Consider the following 21,517-nt stretch of genomic DNA (forward strand, 5'->3'; position numbering starts at 1 on the left):
TTGCCATTCCTTTTTTTGTTTCTGAATCAAACTGTGTGATATTTAATCCTCTGACTTTGAGCTAAACTCATTTTAACCCTGCATTCATTTTGTTTCCCCGAGCAATCCACCTTGGGTATAATGCTGCCAAAGTCAGCAGGCAACAAATACATCAAGACTGATATTAAAAAAGTTACAAAGGAGTTCAGGCCTTTCTAAAACATTTTGCTGGTGTTAGTTTTATAATCACCTCTGTTATATAGAGCTAAGAGGAAAGAATTATAACACTAAAAATACAGTTTTTGCCATTTTTGTTTCAAAGAATTTTACCAAAAGTCCAATGATATTGCAGCAGACGGATCTACATGCAAAGAAAGCTCAACTCCTCATTCTTTAAAGACAACAGAAAAAAATCACAAGCCAGAGCAGTGCGTCCAAAAGTTTTCTTCATCAACATCTATCAGGTAGTCTTTTGAGGTCACTTAAGACAGGGGAACAAATATCTAGACTGACTCTGACCTTTTGGGTTCGGGGATGCCCAGGTGATGATGCGTCGCACCAGGCAGCAGTTGAGCAGCACTTTCTTGGAGAAGCCGTGTTCTTTGCGGAAATGCTGCAGGTCCTCCCTCCACTGGGCCCTCTTGTTTGGTGAGCACATGACTGGAACTTCTCTAATTTGAAACGTAGATTGATATTATTTCCAAGAACTTTAAGAGAGCAAAATCTCATCACACAATCCTCATAATCTAGGTTCTTCTCACAGCCTGGGGGTTTGTGGCTGATAACACAATATCAGAACACAGCTGTGAGTATTATTAGCCTCATGATTCTAACGATGACCCCTTAACAGCCTCTGGTAAACACCGGAACACAAATAGCTACAGCTATTGCAGCATGCAAAACAAAGCATCACAAGTTCAGGCAATCCACCTGAGAACATATGCTAATTTCGGGTGGTTTTTTGCCCTAAGTTATGCACAGCCATAATGAGATGCGAGACCTTTCAGCGTGCCCTTTTAGAGCTGGAAAATGCTCATCTTATGTGTCCTGAGCTATTGTAAAGAGGAAGCAAGTTACTGTTGCAGCAGTTTCTGGACTTATGATGGACGAAAAAGTCTATACACTGCAGATTTTTCTTAAGCTGGCATGCTATGATCCCACAGACTTCCTTATGCTAATAGATTTTGAAATTAAGCCAGCAAACACACTTATTGTCGCTCACTAATTATCACACAGCAAAACAAACAAGATTTTATGACACTAAATAAAACATCACTTTACGATACTCTACTCCATTCAGTGCTAGAATTACGATCCCCATTGAGGTCCTATTACAGGAGCAGAAGTTTAAGACATCAAGAGATCACAAGTCACTCCACTATTCTCTGGGATGGCTCTAGGTTTTCTCCCACAATCGTTTCATTTGTATTCTTCAATGCACAGAATCTAAAGTCCACAAAACAAAAACTATCTGCTATCATTTGTCCTTTCTTACCTTGAAGGCTAAACCACGCCGTGCACGCTCTCTCTGCTTCCTCAGCCTGCAAGTGATCCTCAGGTTTCACACAGTCACTTTCCCTTTGCTGAGCTGATCAACAGAGTGTGAAAGGGGGTGGGATGATGATGAGGAGGAGGAGGAGGAGGAGGAGGAGGAGGAGGAGTGTGAGGAGGACCGCTCTGTGAAGTAGAGGGAGCGAGCAGGTGAGAGAGAGACTGACTCGCTGGCTTTTGCTTCAAGTTGGGGGACCATACCTGTGTGCGTTTTATTCAAGTATCAGAGGAAGAGGAGAGAGTCAGTGAAGTTGGTGGTTCTGAACTCACAGTGGATCCCTTTGATCGTCCTCCTTCAACTTCTTGAAAAGCATGAAAGGCTTTCACACAAACACACACCTCAGCCTGCCTCACAAAAGAGCAGCGTCACAATTAGGAAATTGGCTATAACTCTTCATTAAGTTGAAAAAACAATGCATTGTAGTCACTAAAGCAGGAGCCTATACATGCAAATATATGCAAATATATGCAGGACTCAGTTTGGAGGTTACTGTGTGAATTTTCATCTTAAATATATGTTTTAAAGATATTAATGTGCTCTGCTGATATATCATGGGCCTCAACTTTGAAGTACTTTTAAGATATCAAATTGAGCGTGCTTGTGGTTTTGGAATTATATATTATTTCTAAGTAGCCCCATATAGCTCCATATCATCTGCTGCTGAAGTATCATGTTTTAAACAGTCATACACAACACAAGAGTACATCAGAGCAACAGATTCATATAAGGGAAGAAATATGAGTTATCATTTGTATTATTAGGGAAGCACGATATATATATATCAGTTTGATAAACTATTGGCTGATAATGGGGATATTTCGTTATCATTTATTATTCAGATTCTACAATTTTATCTAATAATAACAAACAATAATGATTGCTTTCATCTACGAATTTACAAGCCTCCACATTCTAACACTGTAGGTGGTTGTATGCAATCTGCCATTCAACACAGAGAAGAAGAAGTGCAGCTGCAGCAAGAGTCAAGATGATATCATTGCATTGGTGTATTTCACGATTTCAAATGAGGATACCACAACTGCAATATGCAAAACGTGTCTTAAGTATGCCGTGGAGCAAAAAGTCTGCAAGTTTTAACATAAATATTTTAAATCACCTGAAAAGTTGGCATCACAGCAGAGATGTATTAAAGTAAAACAAAGTAGCAGAAGATGCAGCTAGCATTAGCACCAATTAAAAGTTTACCTGAGACCACCCAAAAGCTGAAGCAGTTGATGACAAAATCATCAAAATCACCAGCTAATGGTGTACTTCAAACAGTATCCTGAGTCTCCCCTATTTGCTCACACAAAGCCAGGTAACCAAATTTAACCTGGGTATGTTGAACTTACTTTTTGGCACAGGACACCAGCTCTTTCAAGCTTTTGTTTTTATTGAATCAAACACATCCTGATGCAAACATATTTTTTCCAAAAAGCAAATCTTCTGCCTTCTCTATACGGCAAGAGGAGAAAGGGGAAATAAATTGTTGTTTCAGATCTCTGCCAGCCAGGATAATTTCCGGAGCAACTGTGGTAAAGAGATTTTTAAAAAGGTACAAACATGAGTCAGCACACAGGTACACTTGGCTGCAATTTATAAAGGAAATCCAAATAACTCCAGGAGCCTTGTCCTGCACCTGATCCTGCCTTCTGATCTCTGTGTGTACTTAACCTTTTTATTAACCCCAATGAAGCAGACAGGCAGTGGAGTAAGTAAAAGGACACCTTGTTACAGTTAAAAAATGAAGTAGTAGATCAGTATACCTGGAGGGAGAATTTTGCACTCCTTTTAAAACTCTGTCCTCAGGTGATTGGTTGAACATTATGCATACCACAGCACAGTCATTACAGCAGAGTAGTAGACCGCCTGAAGCAATCCTTCCATTCAGTGAGTGTGATACATTTACATACATCATATGCAAACAATTTGTCCCTGGTCATCTACAAAATGGGCTTCCATTTAAATGCACATAGCTTTAACTGGCATGCAGTGATAGATGGTCGTGCTTTAGGGGAGACAGCAGAGCTAAATCTAATTGCTTCCCCTGAGATAAGTGAGCCATATTCTGTACCTGAGAAGACAAAGGGGGGCCCAGGACAGTGAGCCGGGAATAGAGCCATCCTCTCCCGGCAGGATGAGACACGCCTGTGTGAAACGAGCCAACAGATTGGTGGTGGTGTTACGGTAATATAGATCCTTTGGTAACACTTGTTAGCTGAGCACAGCCCGACGTACATGATTATCCCAAGGGTGTCAGCTTGAAAGCTTTGTCCTCAATACACTGAATTATTCATATTCAGGTAGCCGTCGCTGCTCATTGATATTCAAGACCACCATAGTCTTGTTCTAGTAAACTGCAGGCAGGTACAGTTGACTTTGAAGTCAAGTGTCTGAAGAGTTTCTTAAAGCTGAAGAGTATGGTTCATAAGGTTGAGTTAAATTACTTATCGTACAGGATCACTTGTGGTAAAAACACACAGAAAGTTATTCTTCAACTCTCTCCAACAGATAGAATGAAAGTGAGTAGAGTAAGAAATTTTGCAACTTTCTAGAGGAGCTGTGAGAAATAACTTGAAGAAGTTGATGAGTATAAAATCAATACTGCAGACACAAAGCTAAAGAAAAATGCACAGTTAGTTGGAGCTCAGTAATATCCAACTCCCTGTTTATTGAGGCTTTAAATAAAGGAGTTTCCATTTCATCCAATCTTAGTGTCCAATCATTTTATATAAAATGTAGAAAATTGAAGCAATACATTTTTCTATGCATGCTCCACAGTTTTTGAAAATAAGCAGTTCCTACATTTTCAAGCATATGTTCAATGTGAGCGTCTGCACATTCAACATAGAGGTTGCATGCAAGTCAGCCAAATCACTGTATTCAGGTTCGTAACATCCATTGCACTCGTACTTGGGTAAAACTCTTTGTAGTGTAGAAGCTTCTTTGCAACACAAGCAAAGGAGAAGGTTTGAAAAGGCCTTAAACATATTTCAAAATCAGCACTGGTGGCCAGAAAAACATCATTCCTTATTGATGCACCAAGCCACACCCCAGAGACAGAGAGAAGATTAGCTACAACTGCAGGTGTTTTTCATCCCACATACTGCAGTCGGATGAATAAAGATGAAGCTAATAATCATCAACATTTCCCTTCCAATCCAGAAACAAGTTTGAAGTTTTCACATACTCAGTACCATGACTGACTACTCTTGACATGTTACAGTTCTTCAGGTATGTTGTTAAGCGAGCAAACAGGATGCAAAGCTGAAGCCATTTGGGGTTTGTATGCGAGTCTTCCCATCCAATCACTCTCATTTATGATATCCTGTCCTGCTCATCTCAGCTATGAAAAATAACTGAAATATAATCTGCACACATTAGCTGCTGAATGCAGGCTTGTGGGTGCTACGTGGTTTGCATTGCGAGACATATTACTGAGCTTGTGGTGTGCATTACCTTCTTCAATTGTTATCATTCCTCTGATACAGTAACTTATTGGTTATGTTAGAGGCATTTTGCTGTAACGTATCATAAAATCAATGTCAACAGCCAGATCCTGTTAATAGATTTAGAGTTATATTACCAGTGTGTTTGTATTTGTGTTTGTTTCAGAGAGGGAAGTTGTCAAGTCATTGATGCCAGAGAACTGTGCGTTCATTGAAGACAAACACTGTTGCAGTGAAATATTGAAGCCATATAAATATGAACGAGAGACTATAAGATACATGGGAATGAAGTACAGCTGACAAAACAAGAAGTGTCAAACTTTTTTCTATTTCATTCACTGTGAACCATATACTGTATAAATAATGGACATGGTATCAGTGATGTCACCCATCTGTTCCTGAGCGCTGTTTTGAAGCCAATTGTCGGCGGGAGCCATATTGGAAATGCTGAACTCAACCTAACTGCTGGTGAGTTAGTATGAGGTAAAGAGGCGGGCTTTAAGCCTCCAAGCCAACAGCTACAGTGTTCCTGCCTGGCAGTCAAGTCAGTTATGTCCTTAAATGGGCAAAACTGGAAATCTTAATACCTTCTTAACCATTGCGTAAGAAAAATGTTCACCCTTGTAGAGAGTGTGCGGACAGAGAAATTAGCCACTAAGACCTGAACAGTTTTTTGAACCAGGCTGTAAACATGTTTACTATTGCTGCAAAGATCATCTTTTTTTAATTGGTTTGTATGTGGTTTCCGGTATTTCTGCAGCCAGCCACAAGCGGCCGCTCAATAAACTGCAGTCTACAACACTTCTGCATGGGCTTCAAATTTTGAGACTGGAGGTTGCCACTTGCTGTGAACATGTTGAAAGATGTGAAAATAAACAGACTTTGCAATGTGAGCTTGCAATGAAACAAACTTATAGAATACTTTGACTACTTCAGTGTTCCCCAGTGTGTTGTAGGCCATGTATTTTTAATTCGATTTCCAAAGTATATGGTTGCAGTGTCTGTTCTTCTGGAAACTCCAAGTATTATGGTTGGAAAGCTCAACAACTGCTTTCTAAACCGTGAATGCTACACAGGAAAATGCCATTCTGCGGTCAGTGATCTTTACCTGCATTACCTAGCAGCCTTCATTAGCTGGAAAGTCACTTAAAAAAGGACCTTGTTTGTGATATCAGCCCAAGCAGGCAACCCATTCAAGTAAATGCCATCATATAGTCCAATTTGTATTATTGCAAAAAAAGAAGAACTTGTGTCATAGTGGCAACAACAAACAAAAGGGAAGAATGAACAGAAAGAAGTTAGCAATTATTCTGTACAACTGTTAGGACAATATGTGAGGGAAGTAGAATATAATGGCAGCCTAATGGATACCTGCAACCACCAGTGAAACATACCGCACATCAGGTAAACAACTTCCACAAACTAAACCTGAAGGACAAGGAGCAAACATTTTGCAACTTGTTGTTGGTCCAGCAAACTTAGGAAAGCACATTTAAAGAGGTAATTGTGGCAGCAGCAGAGGAAGAGTCACACTAACTGTATTTCCTTCGAATTGTCCTTAGGAGATGATATATCTGGCACACAAGCTTGCTTACAAAGCACATCGTTATTCATCATAAACAAAGACACAACAGCAGCCTGAGGCCACACATTAACAGAACACCACCTTTTCCTGAATAAATGAACGTATAATCATGTCATTTATATTTTACCACAAGTTGTGTGTTTGCGTACTGCCCTTTCAAAGAAGAATGCACGTTAAATAATTAAGATCCTGAATGATTTTTGACTGGATTCCTGATTTGAGCCATGTTTCTGTGGATGCACAGATCTGTTTTTTTTCTAATTTAAATATCATTTGAATATGTCCTTCAAGTGCAGGCTTGTTTATAATCTATATGTGGTCTTGTTTCTTAACTGCATCATTCACCACCATCTGTAGCTCAATGCAGCCACAATTCAAACCAGTATACCACGACTGTACCGAGCAGAGCCTTCCACATATCCACATCTTTCGTCCCGTTAAGACCTAATGTGATTTATGGTATTTTCTTCACAGTGCTGTGGGTAATTCTGAAAAAGTTTCAGGGAGGCGAACAACTCTGCTGTCTCAGTTTTCAATAATGGAAGACATGCATTCAAGACAACAGGCTCATTTGAACCAAGCGCTGCATTTCCATAAAAACTTGAAAGGATAATGCAATAGCCCATTACAGAAGCCATTAACCATAGCGAAGGATGAGCAACATTACTTGAGTTCAGTTTTTTTATTTTCATTTTTATACCTCATCACATTCGTAAGTAGAACTCACTAATTACCTTTACTTCTCAAGTGTTGTTTTCTTGATTTGGGCTGTTGCAGCTGAGCGGTGCCTCGATTCTGAAACTATTGCAAGAGGTTGTAGTGAAACGTAATGTACAAATGACGGCTAAATTGAGATAAATGAAGGTAGAAATATATTATTTATCAAGTTTACAAATGTCTCATTCGGAAAACAGATTTTGTATGTGCTGTCAATCTGTTAATAATAAATGAATAAATTAAATATTCCAAAAACAAAAACTCTACTTTCTAGGATTTCAGAACTTTTTACAGTTATTGCCTCATCCAAGCACACCTCCAGTGAAACTTTAAACATACCACATCCACACACAACAGCTACACATCCTCTGCAGAATCCTGGAAAAGATGCTGTCACCAGGCACAGCCATAAATCACAGTGCTCATTATTCTGTGTTGCAACAGCTTGAAATAAGCTTCGATGCCATCTTCCCTTCCCAGCTCCCACGTCACAGTGGTCAGACACCCTGTGGTTCAGTGTTAGCGGGTCAGCTGGTAGCCGCAGCAGTGCTAGACTGAAGACGCAAAGAGCCATCTAGGCTTCTCCCAACACACACACACAAGCTCGGACTTTCACTGCTCAATTTCTCACACACCAACTGTGACCTTGTCCTCCAAAGTGGCGGCTAAAATTAGCAGAATGCATGAGGGAAACAGCCCTGTGGGTTAAACGAGCTGCACTGCAGTACTTAAAGATGGAAGATGTAGGCTGATCTCGGTGGACTCACACTTTCTATAAGTATAACCTAAATCTATTTTCTCTCTTATTGAAACATGAGAGCTCCATAAAGACGGCCTTGCGGGAACAGTGGTTGTACACTTATTCACTTACGCTGACCTGAAATCGTTAATAACCTTCTGAACCCTGTCTAAGTAATCTGATAGGTAATCTTATAGTGGCTATGAGCAGACCAAGGTCAGTGTCAGATTCACAAAAGAAATGGTGTCTATCACTTCTTTATACAACCCTTCACCCTATAAGAAGAGAATACTTTCTATGGCTGTAGTCAACTCAGACTCAAGTCACTTGAATCAGATGTTATTCAATGCGAAGCATCAGCAGTGCACTCTGATATCAGCCTATATAAGTCCCATGTTTAGCTAACACATGCACACTACTCTGACTGACACGAAGCTATACAAAAAAAGAAAATTACATTTAATTGAAAGATATTAAATGTAATAACAATTTCCATCTGCCTTATTGTCATCATTCTACCACCAAGCTGAAGTTAGCATGTGCCTGGCTTGTAGTCCCCAAAGCCCTGGCACAGAGTTTCAGCAAACACTATGAAACTGATTTTTGCAATGTTTGCAAGTTTCATATGTTTGTCTGTTTCAGATGGATACTTCAACCAGGCTAATGGCAGCTTACCTTTAGGTTCCCCCCGACACCCTCTGTTTTTGGTGCATTGAAGGAGACTGAAGATCATTGGATAGAGATTGATATTAAATGGAAATGTGCAAAACTTAGAAAGGAGGATCATTCAGCAGCTGGTGATATACCTCTGCTCGGTTTGGCTGTAGATATTCCACTTACAAAATGATAGCTAGCTTGGAGTTTGATGAAAGATTTTAATGAGACGTAGCCATGGTTGAATGCACTGGCTGTTTTCAACGTGGGTGGTGTGTTAGTGATGTCACCTACTGGTTTCCAAAGAGGCATAATAAAGCCTTAAGATGGTGGCTATATGGGAAATACTGACACCTTTAGACACCTAAGGTTGAGGAAGGTCACATTGCAAACGGCTATGAGCCCACCTGTCAGTAGTATCAGAAACACCCTTTATTATACCTAGTTTTGTAGAACTCTCAGCCTTAATTCAGTCAAAAATGATGCATTGAGGAAGGATCAAACCTGAACAGTTGTCACAAAAAATTAAATTTGGCACTGTTTGATATTTTGTACTAGGCTGTTTAATTTTGCTGTGATAATACCATAGACTGTATAAATATAAGATTTTGGAATTTGTGTGTATGTGGTTTCCGGTAATCCAAGAGCAATCCTCAAGCGGACACTCGATGAACTGCAGTTTTTAACACTTCCGGCTTGGCTTCAATTCTCGCGGCAGAGGATACCACTTGGATATTACTTAATAATATTGATAGAGGCCTTAATGGGGAACATTTGGCTTTAGGAGCACGCCTCAACTGCCCACTTGAGGAACTGCAGATTCTTGCACTTTCTAGTTAACTTTTTGGTTGCTTGGTTGTATGTCAGGACTCCTGCAGCCCCTGAATGCAACTGGTTTAGTTTCAACAGCCTGAGTTGCAAAGGCTAATAAAAGGTTCACCGAAGATAGCGAAACCCAGGCAAGAACACCTTCCTAACAATCCTGCTGATACAACTATGTGTCAATCACAGTGTTTGTTCATTATTATGCTTAATTAAGCACCTATATTAATTATTGCATGAGTAAGGGTTCAGCACTTTTTGAATAGGTAAGTGACAAAGCTCTGGGGAGAAGGCAACTCGATTTAATGAAAATGAAAAGCTTGGATGGTGCTTCAGTTTGCATTTGCCTTGTTTCTGTCAGTTGTTCCCTTTTTCACTTGTTTAATGAACTGTGACAAACTAGCTGCCACTTTTGAAGCTGAAAAGAATCATCCCGGAAAAAAAGTAGTACAGATTCGACACAAAATTCACAAGAAAAATAAAGGTACTGCACATCTTTATGTATGCACACTATCCAAAAAAGCAAAGGCTGAGAAACTCACACACACACACACACACACACACACACACACACACACACACACACACACACACACACACACACACACACACACACACACACACACACACACACACACACACACACACACACACACACACATCTCCAGAGACACATGTCGGACCTTTTCGCACTCCCCTGCCCTCTGTGTAGTTGTGTGTCGTTTTCTGAGTCAATATGTTGGAATGCCTCCATAAATTATTCAGCCGCAGCGCCTGCTATCTGAAGATAACAGTGGCTCTTTATCGGTCAGCGTGTTCAGAGACACTGCGCCGGTGACTATACAAGCACCGAGTGGGATTTGGGGCACCTTCTGTGTAAGGATGCGTGTCACTGTGGCAGTGAAGCATAGAAAAGAATACAGCCTATCTGCAGGTTTATGTTGTAAGGTCACTTTCATTTTTCTCAGGGGGATACGCTCGTTTTCAGCTCATCAAAAGAGGGGCAGTTATTCTGTCAGCTCATAATGAATGCAGAGAGGAGATCAGGAGTGTTACCTGCCTGTTATACTAAGTGTTTGCAGAGAGGGGTTATTTAAAAAGTGTACTTGCTGACAAGTAACTCTGGAAGTAAATCTGCTGGCCAACTAATACATAGTCATCATGAACTAAGACGTATAAAAGTGTAGTGTCTAATACTATACAGAATAATTTACCCATTGGTAATTTGATAATGACAAAAGAAGCGCCACTAGTTTTAGCTGGTGCCATTAACACACTGCTGGCACAGCCACCAGAGCAATTTAGCCACAAGGACACTTGAGAATGTAGAGAGTACCTGGGAACCGAACTACCAACCTTCCAATTCAAATACAATCCATTCTACCACTGAGCCACAGCCGCCTCTCTATACACAACAGCGTATTTAAAGACATCTGATCTTTATATATGAGATAGGAGGCTATTAGAAGTAAAATAGGGTACTTTGGCTCTGTCTCATAATGTCAGTGTTAAAGTAAATGTGTACCAATATAACATCGGGATCCCTGGCAAAAGCCTTCAAAAACTGCAGTTCATCCAGAACTGCGCAGCCAGGATCCTGATGAGAGTGCGGAAACACGAACATATTACACCCATCCTGCATTCACTCCACTGGCTCCTGGTTTCACACAGGATTGAATTCAAAATTTCTCAGCTCAAACATCAGTGCATCCATGGACACGCCCCCACATACTTAAAAGAACTGCTACACCCACAAACCACTACAAGAACCCTCCGCTCCACCAGCACCAACCGCCTCCACTGCCCTCGCACCAGAAGGCTCTCCCCGACCACCTGAGAGCACCACAGACCACCGACTCTTTTAAAAAGGGACTAAAAACGTTCCTATTTCAGAGGGCATTTCCCTAGTTTTTATTTCCCTGGTTATATCCATAGTTTTTATCTGACCTTCCCTACTGCTTGTACTTGTTTTTATTCAACTACAGTGTCTTTAACAAGTGTCTGCATTTTACTGTTTGTTTTCTAACCCTGTTTTTATTCTTACTGCCCTTTTATTATGCCCCGTATCACTTTGAGATTTGCTCCAAATATAAAGTGCGTGATAAATAAAATACATTATTATTATTATAATTATTATTATTAACCAGTGAAATAATTTTTCACATTTGCATGCAGGCTTTTAACTCAAAACAAGACATCAAGTGTGTGAAAAAGCTTCTTCTTGTTGCTGAAACACTTTCATTATTCAACCACTTGATGTCAGCATTGCACACCGCATGGCTGCCACAGATACAAACAGCAGACGCATTCTTTCCATGATTTCTACACATCGAGTGATAATTACTTAAGCCACCGTACAAAAGCCTAATCAGTCAGTGATATTCAACGCAAACATATCCAGCCTATTTCAGGTCTACATGCTTGAGTCAAACCAGCATATGGCTCCTTTCTTTATGCTTTCTGAGATAATCTCTGATTAGAATGACAGAGATGTTCAGTATGATGTGGTCTATATTGAGTCCTGGCTGTGCCCTGTAGGATACAGACTTTTGGAGAGACTGAAGCCCAGAATAGGATTTGAGCCCCCCCCATTGGGATGAGAAGAAAGACAGACGGACCCTCCAGTTGGCTGCTCATGCCAGGCCTGCCTCCACATATGGCCTGTATGATGTTCAGCACTGACACCATTTCATCAAGGACTCTCTGGAAAGACTCTTACTACTACACATATGGCGTATGCTGTGATGGCACTTGCATAATTCTGTTTTATTCTTTTTTTTTTATGCGGCACGGTGGAGAAGATGACAAGTTGTAACTGATCCCAAAATCCCAAAGAGGACGTAGTGCTTCATTGTTTGAGTTTATTGTTGAACGACAGAAATTTCAGTTTGATAAACTCTTTTGATTGCTAATTACTGATAGTGATGAGTTTAAGTCCCATGGTATCTTATCTCAAAGAAACACTACAGACAAAAGATAACAAGCAAAATCAGAGCAGAATTCAATAATAGGGTGTGAATGCTAAGTTGCCAACATAGTACAGAGCAGAGTGTAAACACAGCAAGCAGCAGAAGACTACTTAATTGTCTCAATGCAGAAACAAAGTCATTGCATGAGAAAAAACATTCAGGGCAGCAAGGTCACAACTATTAAGTCTGCTGCCAAATTACCTTACTGCTCAATATAAGACACATTGATTATAGAAGTAGATATACAGTCATATGTAGGGATGAATATGTTACCAAAACACTAACTTTTCTGTTTCTTTTTTTTATTAAATCTCTTTCCATTTCTATTCTTTTTTTCAGAGAACATTGGAAAACAGAAGTTCAGTGTTCGGCTGATGGACAGTTTCAAGCAACAACAGCTGATCCTGAAAGTGGGTACCAGTTCAAGAGGTCACCAGATTTTTATTTTTAACCACAAACTGTGGCAGAAAATGGAAACTTGGATCCAAGCTGAGAGTAGCGTGAAGAGGACCGTATGAGCCAAAGCAGTGCAACCAGGACACTCACTTTAGCTTTTTCTGACTTTAAAACACAATGTGACAACAGTGGAGGACCCTGTGGTCTGATGTCGTCAGCACTGGTGAATGGATGCAGTACTGTGTGTATTCCAGTAAACAACAGTGTATTGAAAGTGTCTACCATGCTTAGGCAAGCCACTGCAGTCAATTTAAGGCAGCATAAGTACATTTGCTGAACTATTTTGACTTCTACGAAATCACTTTCACAGTCTAAATATTTTAATGTACAATCCCCTCACTTTCGTGTCCTGTGTAGTGTCTTCTTCTCACATGGTCTGCATGTAATCAGAGACACTTTTGTTTTTTTCATCTTATATGGTGTGAAGTGGGATATTTCATGTAAGAAATAGACCTGTCTTCACCAGTATTTTAATAGTATTTTGTACTGCTGGCTAGGGTTGCAAAATTCTGGGAATTTTCGAAGTTGGAAACTTGCCACAGGAATTAACAGGAATTTATGGGAATAAATGGGAATAAACCAGGAATTTACCAAATTGAAGGTTGGCTCTTTATAAGGAACTTCAACATAGTTGGGGAAAATATATTCTAGCATAATCCTGACTTAAAAAAAAAAGATTTCATGCAAATACAGTTGAATATCTAAGCTATTCCTCAATCACATGCACATAGAACACTGCTAACTGCAGGGCTATTGAGGCCATGCCCCTATATGCACTGTGCATTCCTCCATCACTTGCACAGAGGATTTCTATTTTGGATGGATGTCTGCTTATAACAAAACAAATATTTATGCTTGGATATGATACCTTTCCATTAAATTACCCTCAATTCCTATAATTCCCATGGAAAGTTTCCAATTTGGAATGTTTCCAAAATTCCCCAGCTTAACTTCCTATGGAAATTTACCAGAAACTTTCCAGAAATTTTCCACCCCTTTGCAACCCTACTGCTGGCTGCTGAGGATGTTGTTCTGCACTCTTTGTTTTGGATCATATTGATATGCTGCGTCATTAACGAGCATCCTCAGCATGCGGATGTAATAGTACAAGAGAGCAGGTGCAGGTGTGTGGAAAGATAACTGCAGAGAAGCAAGGCGAGCAGATAGAAGGAGTTTGTGAACTAACACTAAAATATTAAGCAGAGTAAAGCACGATTACAATGGTAAACAAATACAACCCAGCTTTGAATAGGGTAATGCATTTCTTCATATACTTTAAATAGATGACCGCCCCCACCTCTACACCGCCCTTGCCCATCTGGCGTTGCCACCACAGGTACACCGTCATTCTGTTGGAAACACTGATGTATATTAAGAGACTTAGGATGAAGAGCCAAATCTTTCACAGCACATTTGTAATTCACTGAGACTCCCCTACTCTCAAAAATCCCAATCATAAAATGACAAATGACAAGTTAATGAGGCGCAGTTAGCACAAAGTTATAAAGAACTGCAGCCTTGTAGCATATAATCATCTAACTCACATACAATGTGACAGATCTGAGAAAGTTTTGGATGAGTTTCACTCAATTAACCATAATTAGAAGACGGTTTTGGATGATGATTTTAAGAAAAACCTAAATTTCTTGACAGAGACGTGAGTAATATCAGATAACCAAAGTTTCCTTTTTCCGTTTTCCGTTGGCTCCTAGCGAATGTGCTTCATCCTCATTATGACCTTGGCACAAACAAAGAAAGACACGTTCACAAGCTGAGGCCAAATGTTGCCACTCAGATGGCATCTGCTGTTTGGCACTCTATCCGAGGAAGTCAAATGGAGTGAATCTGCGGCATAAACAAGCCTGCGGGTGGAAATACAAACATGAAAGACGGTCCACTTCCTTTAGCCTTCAGTTATCAAACACATGACTTGGGTTCCAGCTAACATCAAAGTTTTTGGCTTTGACCCTCTTTCCACGAGTTCCCCTTCCAGTAACCTTCTCTTTATCCATCACTGTCCCACTCCACCTCTTCATCTCTGACTCTTTCATTCTCACCTCATCCTATTTCCTTCCCTTCATTTCTCCTTCCCTCTTTCTTCTCTGGCCGGAGTCCCAAGGCAGATGGTCCATGCAGGCAGATGCTCCCTACCAAGTCTCTCAAAGGGGGAAAACAAAGGCTGGATCCAAGGAAAACAAACTCTGCTGGAGGACACCCAGAAGACAAGTTTGTTATGAAATCAAGAATTTGGCTTCCTATCGACAGGTGGACGCACACAGGTGGTTACAAAACAAATCTACCGAGGACAAACGCATCTTCATGGCTCCGATTTTGGTGCTAAAAAGTTCACTTTCCCAACTTAACAGTAGTTGGTATGCCGTCACGACAATGTGAAGTGCCATGTCTGAATGAGTCAAACTGTCCTATCTATAAATAGAAGGAAAAACAAAACTAAGATTTGTTTGTTTATCCACCAAACAAGTTAAACAATTACTTCTACAATTTTCCGAATTAAAACCACCACCCTTTAAATTGGTCTTGTCACTTGTTAAAATATATGAGCACTCACTTCTTAAAATGCCTTTAAATTATTTAATTAGTCTTTGAATCTTCAGGAACAAGCCATTTGTCATAATAACAATTAACAAAAAGGACATCTTTTTGCAGAAGCAAAGACAAAGAAACTTTCACATCAGTCATCCTGAGCTGCGCGGTGTCCAAATTTTGCTCTGAAAAGCTCAAACACACACAGTTTTGCAGTGTGACAGATTTGGAGCAGTTTCTCCTCTTCATCCCTCTGCTTCACTGTGATCTCTGGACCCCTGGCTGACAGATGCGGGGGAAACAAATACACTGCATGTGGTCAGCTTTCAGCACCACGGACACTCAAATCAAACAGCTGTAGGACACTGTGGTTCCTTTCCTGTCCTCTACTTAACAAATGCATGGCTTTCCATATAACTTATATACAGTATACTGTTAATTATCAATAGTTATCTTTTGGGGCCATCTTCCTAAAGCAAGCATCATCTTGTTGAAACTTAAATCACCAACCCAACGCTTAAGGAACAAATTGGCAGTTTCTAGTCCTGGTAATTGAAACAGTTTTTAAAAAAGTACTGCAACCCATTCATCACACTTGGTTGCATCAAAGCCAAAGTACATAACGCACTGGGCTCAAAGATTCAAATGCTTACTCAGCACTGTCTGTGCACTTTCTAGTCAATTACAAATCTGTGAGATCTCAGTGTGCCCATGCTGACCCCTGTCCACCACTGAGATCACCAACAATGGACACGAGAGCATCAGAACTGTACCGCGGAGCAATTGAAGAATACAGTATGGAGGAATACAACAACAAGTCGGAGGTGTTGACTTGGTCTCTAGAGTCCTGATCTCAACATCAATCAATCAATCGATCTTTATTTGTATAGTGCCAAATCACAACAAACGTTATCTTAAGAAACTTTTACAAACATAGCAGACCATACTAGTCTAGACCGTGCTCTATGTTAAATTATTAACATAGACCCAACACCAAGACAGGATAAGACTCAGCCTTATCTCATCTTAATCCACCATGGGCATTGCACCTTGCAGTATTTAGCTAGTTAGAGCGGCAAGGAAAAACTTCCTTTTAACAGGCAGAAACCTCGAGCAGCAGAGTTGCCAACTTAGCAACTTTGTTGCTGTATTTAGTGAGTTTTCAGAACACTCTAGCGACTCTTTTTTCAAAAAAGCGACTAGTGACAAATCAAGCGACTTTTTCTGGTGTGTTAAATGGACACTTTTGGAGACTGACGTGAAAGTATGTATGGTCCTTTCTCTTCTCGACGAGCAGTGGACGCTGCTGTGAGTCCCTCCTAGCTGCATTCAGAGCAGGAGGCGTTCACCCCTCAGCATCCAGACTGCAAATGTATCACATGTACGAAGACACCGCTGACTGATCCATTTAGATTGTTAATGTAGATTGTATACAATAACTACCTTGAAAATGATACTGTTGAAAAATTTAATGTTTAACTTAAATTTTTTCTAGGCTCCTAAGTGTAGTTTAAAAATATTAAGGGTGTTTTTTAACCTCTTTTGTCTCTCCCTTAACGTTACAAGTCTCTCCTACAGCGTCTGTTACAATTCAGATTGTACAAATTAGGTGATGACATCATTTAGCGACATCTAGCGACTTTCAGGACAGCCAATAGCTACTTTCCTCACTGAGGAGTTTGCAACACTGTCAAGCAGAACCAGACTCATTCTAGACAGTATTCTGCCTCAACCAAGGTGGGGTTGGAAAGAGAGATAGAGGAGAATAAGAGAGACATTGATGATAGTGACGAGACGAGTAGTAGTGGGATGTGCTGAACATCACAACTTCCAGGACTTAAAGGATCTGCTGCTACGTCTTGGTGCCAGATACCACAGCACACCTACAGAGGTTTAGTGGACTCCATTTAGTTAGAAAATATAGTGCTTGTAGCAGGCCAAACACAAGCCTGAGTGATTTAATGTAAATCAGAGTAAATGAAGCATTGATTCAACAGCTACGAGGTAATGCCTCATGGTAACACTTTACTGTTTGTTTTATTACTCAGTGTTGTTAAGCACTTGGATAGACCATATGAGGCATAATTATAAATGATAATTCATATTGAAAGAAAGAGAAACAGGACATTCATCATAGAAACCCCACAATGTGCACAACTCGTTCTCTAACTATTTGAGAGCATGAGCATGGAGGAGCTAGCCGTGGTGCTGAACTCAGCTCATTCGGAACAGTAAACCTTACGGGGCCGCCTGCGCTTCATATATCGCATGTCTGAAGCTCAGAGAGACGGTACTAAAGGAGAGGAATGTCTAGGGGGAGCCTTTGGCAGGCACCGACAGAAGTTACAATGGTGATCTGAGAGAGCTCCAAGGCACTGATGCAAGGAATCACTGCACCGAGGAAGCAGCTCCTGGGAGGATCAACTCATGGCTGGGTGGCTGTAGCATTTTTCGTGGGCGATCGTTACATTTTAAGATTTCCCTGGGGAGGTGGAATGATGTGGTCACCCACTGGTAAAGAGTGATTGAGGCCTTAGGAAGTGAGTAAAGACACTGGGTGAAGAGGCAAAGAAGAAACATTGAGTAACATAATCCTCTCAAGAAACTGATGACCCTTCATGGACCATGGTTGGGAGTACTAGTTACAGCGAGAAGGAGAGACTACAAGTCACTTTGTGCTAGAGGCAAACAAGTGAAACACAAAACCTTTCAGAATAATGCTAATTCAGGTCAGCAGGCACTTGTGTTTAAATTATAGCATAAATAACCTTATCATTTACATCCTGGTGCTGCTGTATCACTTAACTGAGAAATAAAGACAACAGACACTGTAACAGATGTCCAAGATCCAAGATCTGGATTATTCAGCCTTTTGGCAGGTTTGTCTACATGTCTGCATATCCTCATACATTGGCATGCATTTTACCAACTTTTAGTAGTTATTTTAGTGTTTGATTACTGCATCATTTTCCATTTGGAATGGCTATACATGGGAATGGTTGAATAGAAGATTTGCTAAAAGGGGCTATGTGAAATATACCCCTTGACAGCTCAAATCTCTTTAAACCTTGAAGGTATGACTCACATCCTCAGCAAAGGTAATTAGAAGTCAATTAGGTGTGCAAACAAACATTAACCTGAACCAGGGATGATGAGTACTTAACAGCTCTTCTGGCTCTGACAGAGGCAGTGAAGAGCCAGAGGGGAAACCTATAGACTATAACGGAGTGATCATTATTCTGGATGCAGGCCAAGTACTGATAAGCAGGGAACCAAGGGAAGGATTTGTGCAATTGAATCCATTACTCTGGATTTTCATGTTATTTATGCCAATTTATTCAGTCAGTTATCACAATGGGATTCAGCAGTTTATTGTATACACTGCGTAAGCTACAGAAGACTGTCTTCACTGACACATAACTGTTTAAACCTGGCCAAACTAGTAAATGTTCTAAACCTTGCAGGAGGTTAAATTATTCAGCAAAAAAAGAAGGAGAAAACTTGGAGCTGTTGTTTTTGGTAAACTAATCCAGGTCGCCAAGATCAAGACAACACAACTATATTTTACTTTCAAGAGAAGGCAAAAGTCACAACAGACACACAAGCTTAAGAAATGCACAATGTAAGCATGCAATACAAGTTTTGGCATGAGAAACACTCAAGCTGAACTCCATTAAAATGAATGAATCTAATGCTGCCTTTCAACAAATAATGTGCAACTATTAAGAGGTAACATGCCTCCAATTAATCAATATTCTCAGGTAAGTTAATAACCATGTTACTTCGATAACATTTTAACTTTTTAAATTAAATTTTATTTTTGGTTTTCCGCTTCAAAAGTTCTCACTCCGTTCAAAAATGTTTTGTTTAGTGAAACAAAACATGGGTCCAATAACCTCCAAAATATTCATAGCTTGCAAAAGTGTATATTTTTGACCCGGAAGCAAGGCAACGTTAAATGGTAGTTTCTATGCAAGGAGTTTTGCTTGACGTTTTTCTCCGTGCAAAACCAAACAGCAAAGACTCATTCATCTCCAAACAATCACTGCACACTCCAAAACATGCAGCCGCTGTCCTACCAGGTGAAGAAACAGCAGCGTCCACGCGTGCAGAAATGGTCTCCACTCTCTTTGCGTCCATAGTTTCCTCCAAATGTGGACTTTTCTCTCCGACGAAGCAGCCTTGTTTGTGTAGCAGGTGCTCGTCAGCGCGGAGTTGTAAACGTCTGGTACCAGTTGCTGCTCACTCTACTCCCAAGTTTCGCTCTGAGAGAGAGGGAGCGCGCGCTGGAACGCTGGTAGTTCACGCGGTTCTCGGCTGGGCCGCGCATGCTCTGTTTGGCACTGGTCGTGATAGTGTTTGTAAATTAGTAAAATGTTTTTTGGTTGGAAATGTGTGGCCAAAAGGAAAAGTTATGGTAATTGACTGATTGTTTGGTTGAAGTTGAATAGAATAATTTAGGTAATGAAAGATAAAACAACAAGTCAAGACACAATTACTTTACTGCACCAAAAAACAAAACGTCACTATTTACTCCTGTGTTTTACATGATTAGGAATCAAAATTTTGCATCCTGTGTTTAAATTTGCGCAAAAACAAAATGAGACATCACATCGGACTCTGAAGAAACATTATTGGGATTTATCAGTTAAAGCTGCTGTTGGTAGTCACAGAGTAAACATCTGTTCAGAGAGAGGGACTTCGAATGTCAACACTATCCTTCCCAACCAGATTTCCTCTTAGCCCCCCAACACAGATTGACGTGTGCAGTCTTGATAGTGCCAGACTCATAACCAATCAAAGAACATAGTAGGGGCCGCCCCTTAACCAATCAGGATAGAGGATTGAAGATTAGCTATGATTGGTTCGTCATAACGGGAACGAGGGCAATAATAACATTGCTTGATTCAAAGGCATTGGGAAACACAGAGATTTCGCAATAGTCTCAAATTACTCTACTTACCGATGAGTACCGATGGGTATTATGACCTTTTCTCCAAACCCAGCAGAAAAAAAGTAACGTTTTTTACAGCATTCCTACCAACAGCAGCTTTAATAAATAAAAGTGTTAGTCTTTGGAATGTCAGACTATACAGATTAAAAACACAATTTAATTCTCTATCTCTCTTTTTTGTCCTTTATAGTAGTGTGCTCATACATTATTAATACTTTTGTTCTATGGCTGTTGTCCATGTGGGCCTGCTGTCTGTGCCTCTTGTGGGTTATAGAGTCACTAGCAAGAGCAGCATTTAAACCATAAGCATTTTCAAAAGCCTTATGAATCCCTTAGTAATTGGATGTAAAATGGCATTCCATGGGTGCTGGTGTTGGGTACAGCACTGAGACTTTAAACTAGATGTATCACTGTGCTTCAGGTGAATTGAATAACGTTATTTTTTATACTACAGTAGTATCTGTGATTATCTTCAGAACTTGACCAGCAGCCTTGTGCTAATGACAGGATCACATTTGAACTGATATTTAATGTAACAGCGCTCACTCTCGTGTGATATTGCTTTTGAAGCAAACAGTGCGTCCTTTAGGGAGGAATGTGTGCAACACCAGCTTAGAGTATGCCCTCTTCATCATCAGGTGACCCTAATACACACTTTTCAGGTCAGCAAAGAAAGAAACGGTTTTGTTGTTTTGGATAGAAGAACTTGGCTGTCTTCAACAGAACCATGTTCTCATCCAACACATTTGTGTTTACTTGAAGCCTTTACAGCATGCATAAGCCAGTCCTCATCCCTAACAGTGTATCTGGGAGCTTCAGAGGTATTATCCCTGTAGGCATTACTCAACAAGACTATAATGTCCTGGTGTCCACATAATTCTTGCCATGTCCTATCAGATGGTCAAATCCCAGTCCATAAGTGATTTTTAGTGCTGCAGATCTGCACATAGCCTACATCAAATCCAGTCTACTGACATTAACTGAATCCAGGGTGTCTCTTTTGCAGTCTGGTTTGTTTGGCATGCCAAAGGCTTGATTAAACTTTTAAATAGTAGTTCCCAAAGTGTGGCTGAGGGGTCTTTAACAGCAATTTTATC

General features: G+C 40.3%; 1 protein-coding gene across 3 annotated transcripts in view; it reads right to left on the minus strand.

The window, feature by feature from the left end:
- Nucleotides 1-19,774, minus strand: part of kcnip4 (Kv channel interacting protein 4) — a 184,704-nt gene extending 164,930 nt beyond the window's left edge. The window contains exons 1-4 of one of the 3 annotated variants that reach the window (XM_034676440.1): nucleotides 19,546-19,774; nucleotides 1,732-1,875; nucleotides 1,475-1,656; nucleotides 499-650 (exon numbers count right to left, since the gene is read on the minus strand). In XM_034676440.1, coding sequence (XP_034532331.1) covers nucleotides 499-637 — 139 coding nt within the window. In that variant the 5' untranslated portion in view covers nucleotides 638-650; nucleotides 1,475-1,656; nucleotides 1,732-1,875; nucleotides 19,546-19,774. The remainder of the gene's footprint in view (nucleotides 1-498; nucleotides 651-1,474; nucleotides 1,657-1,731; nucleotides 1,876-19,545) is intronic. The other 2 variants (XM_034676439.1, XM_034676441.1) reach the window with 2 other exon arrangements.
- Nucleotides 19,775-21,517: the final 1,743 nt, after the last annotated feature.

Source organism: Notolabrus celidotus, chromosome 23, assembly GCF_009762535.1.
Source record: "Notolabrus celidotus isolate fNotCel1 chromosome 23, fNotCel1.pri, whole genome shotgun sequence".
NCBI lineage: Eukaryota > Metazoa > Chordata > Actinopteri > Labriformes > Labridae > Notolabrus > Notolabrus celidotus.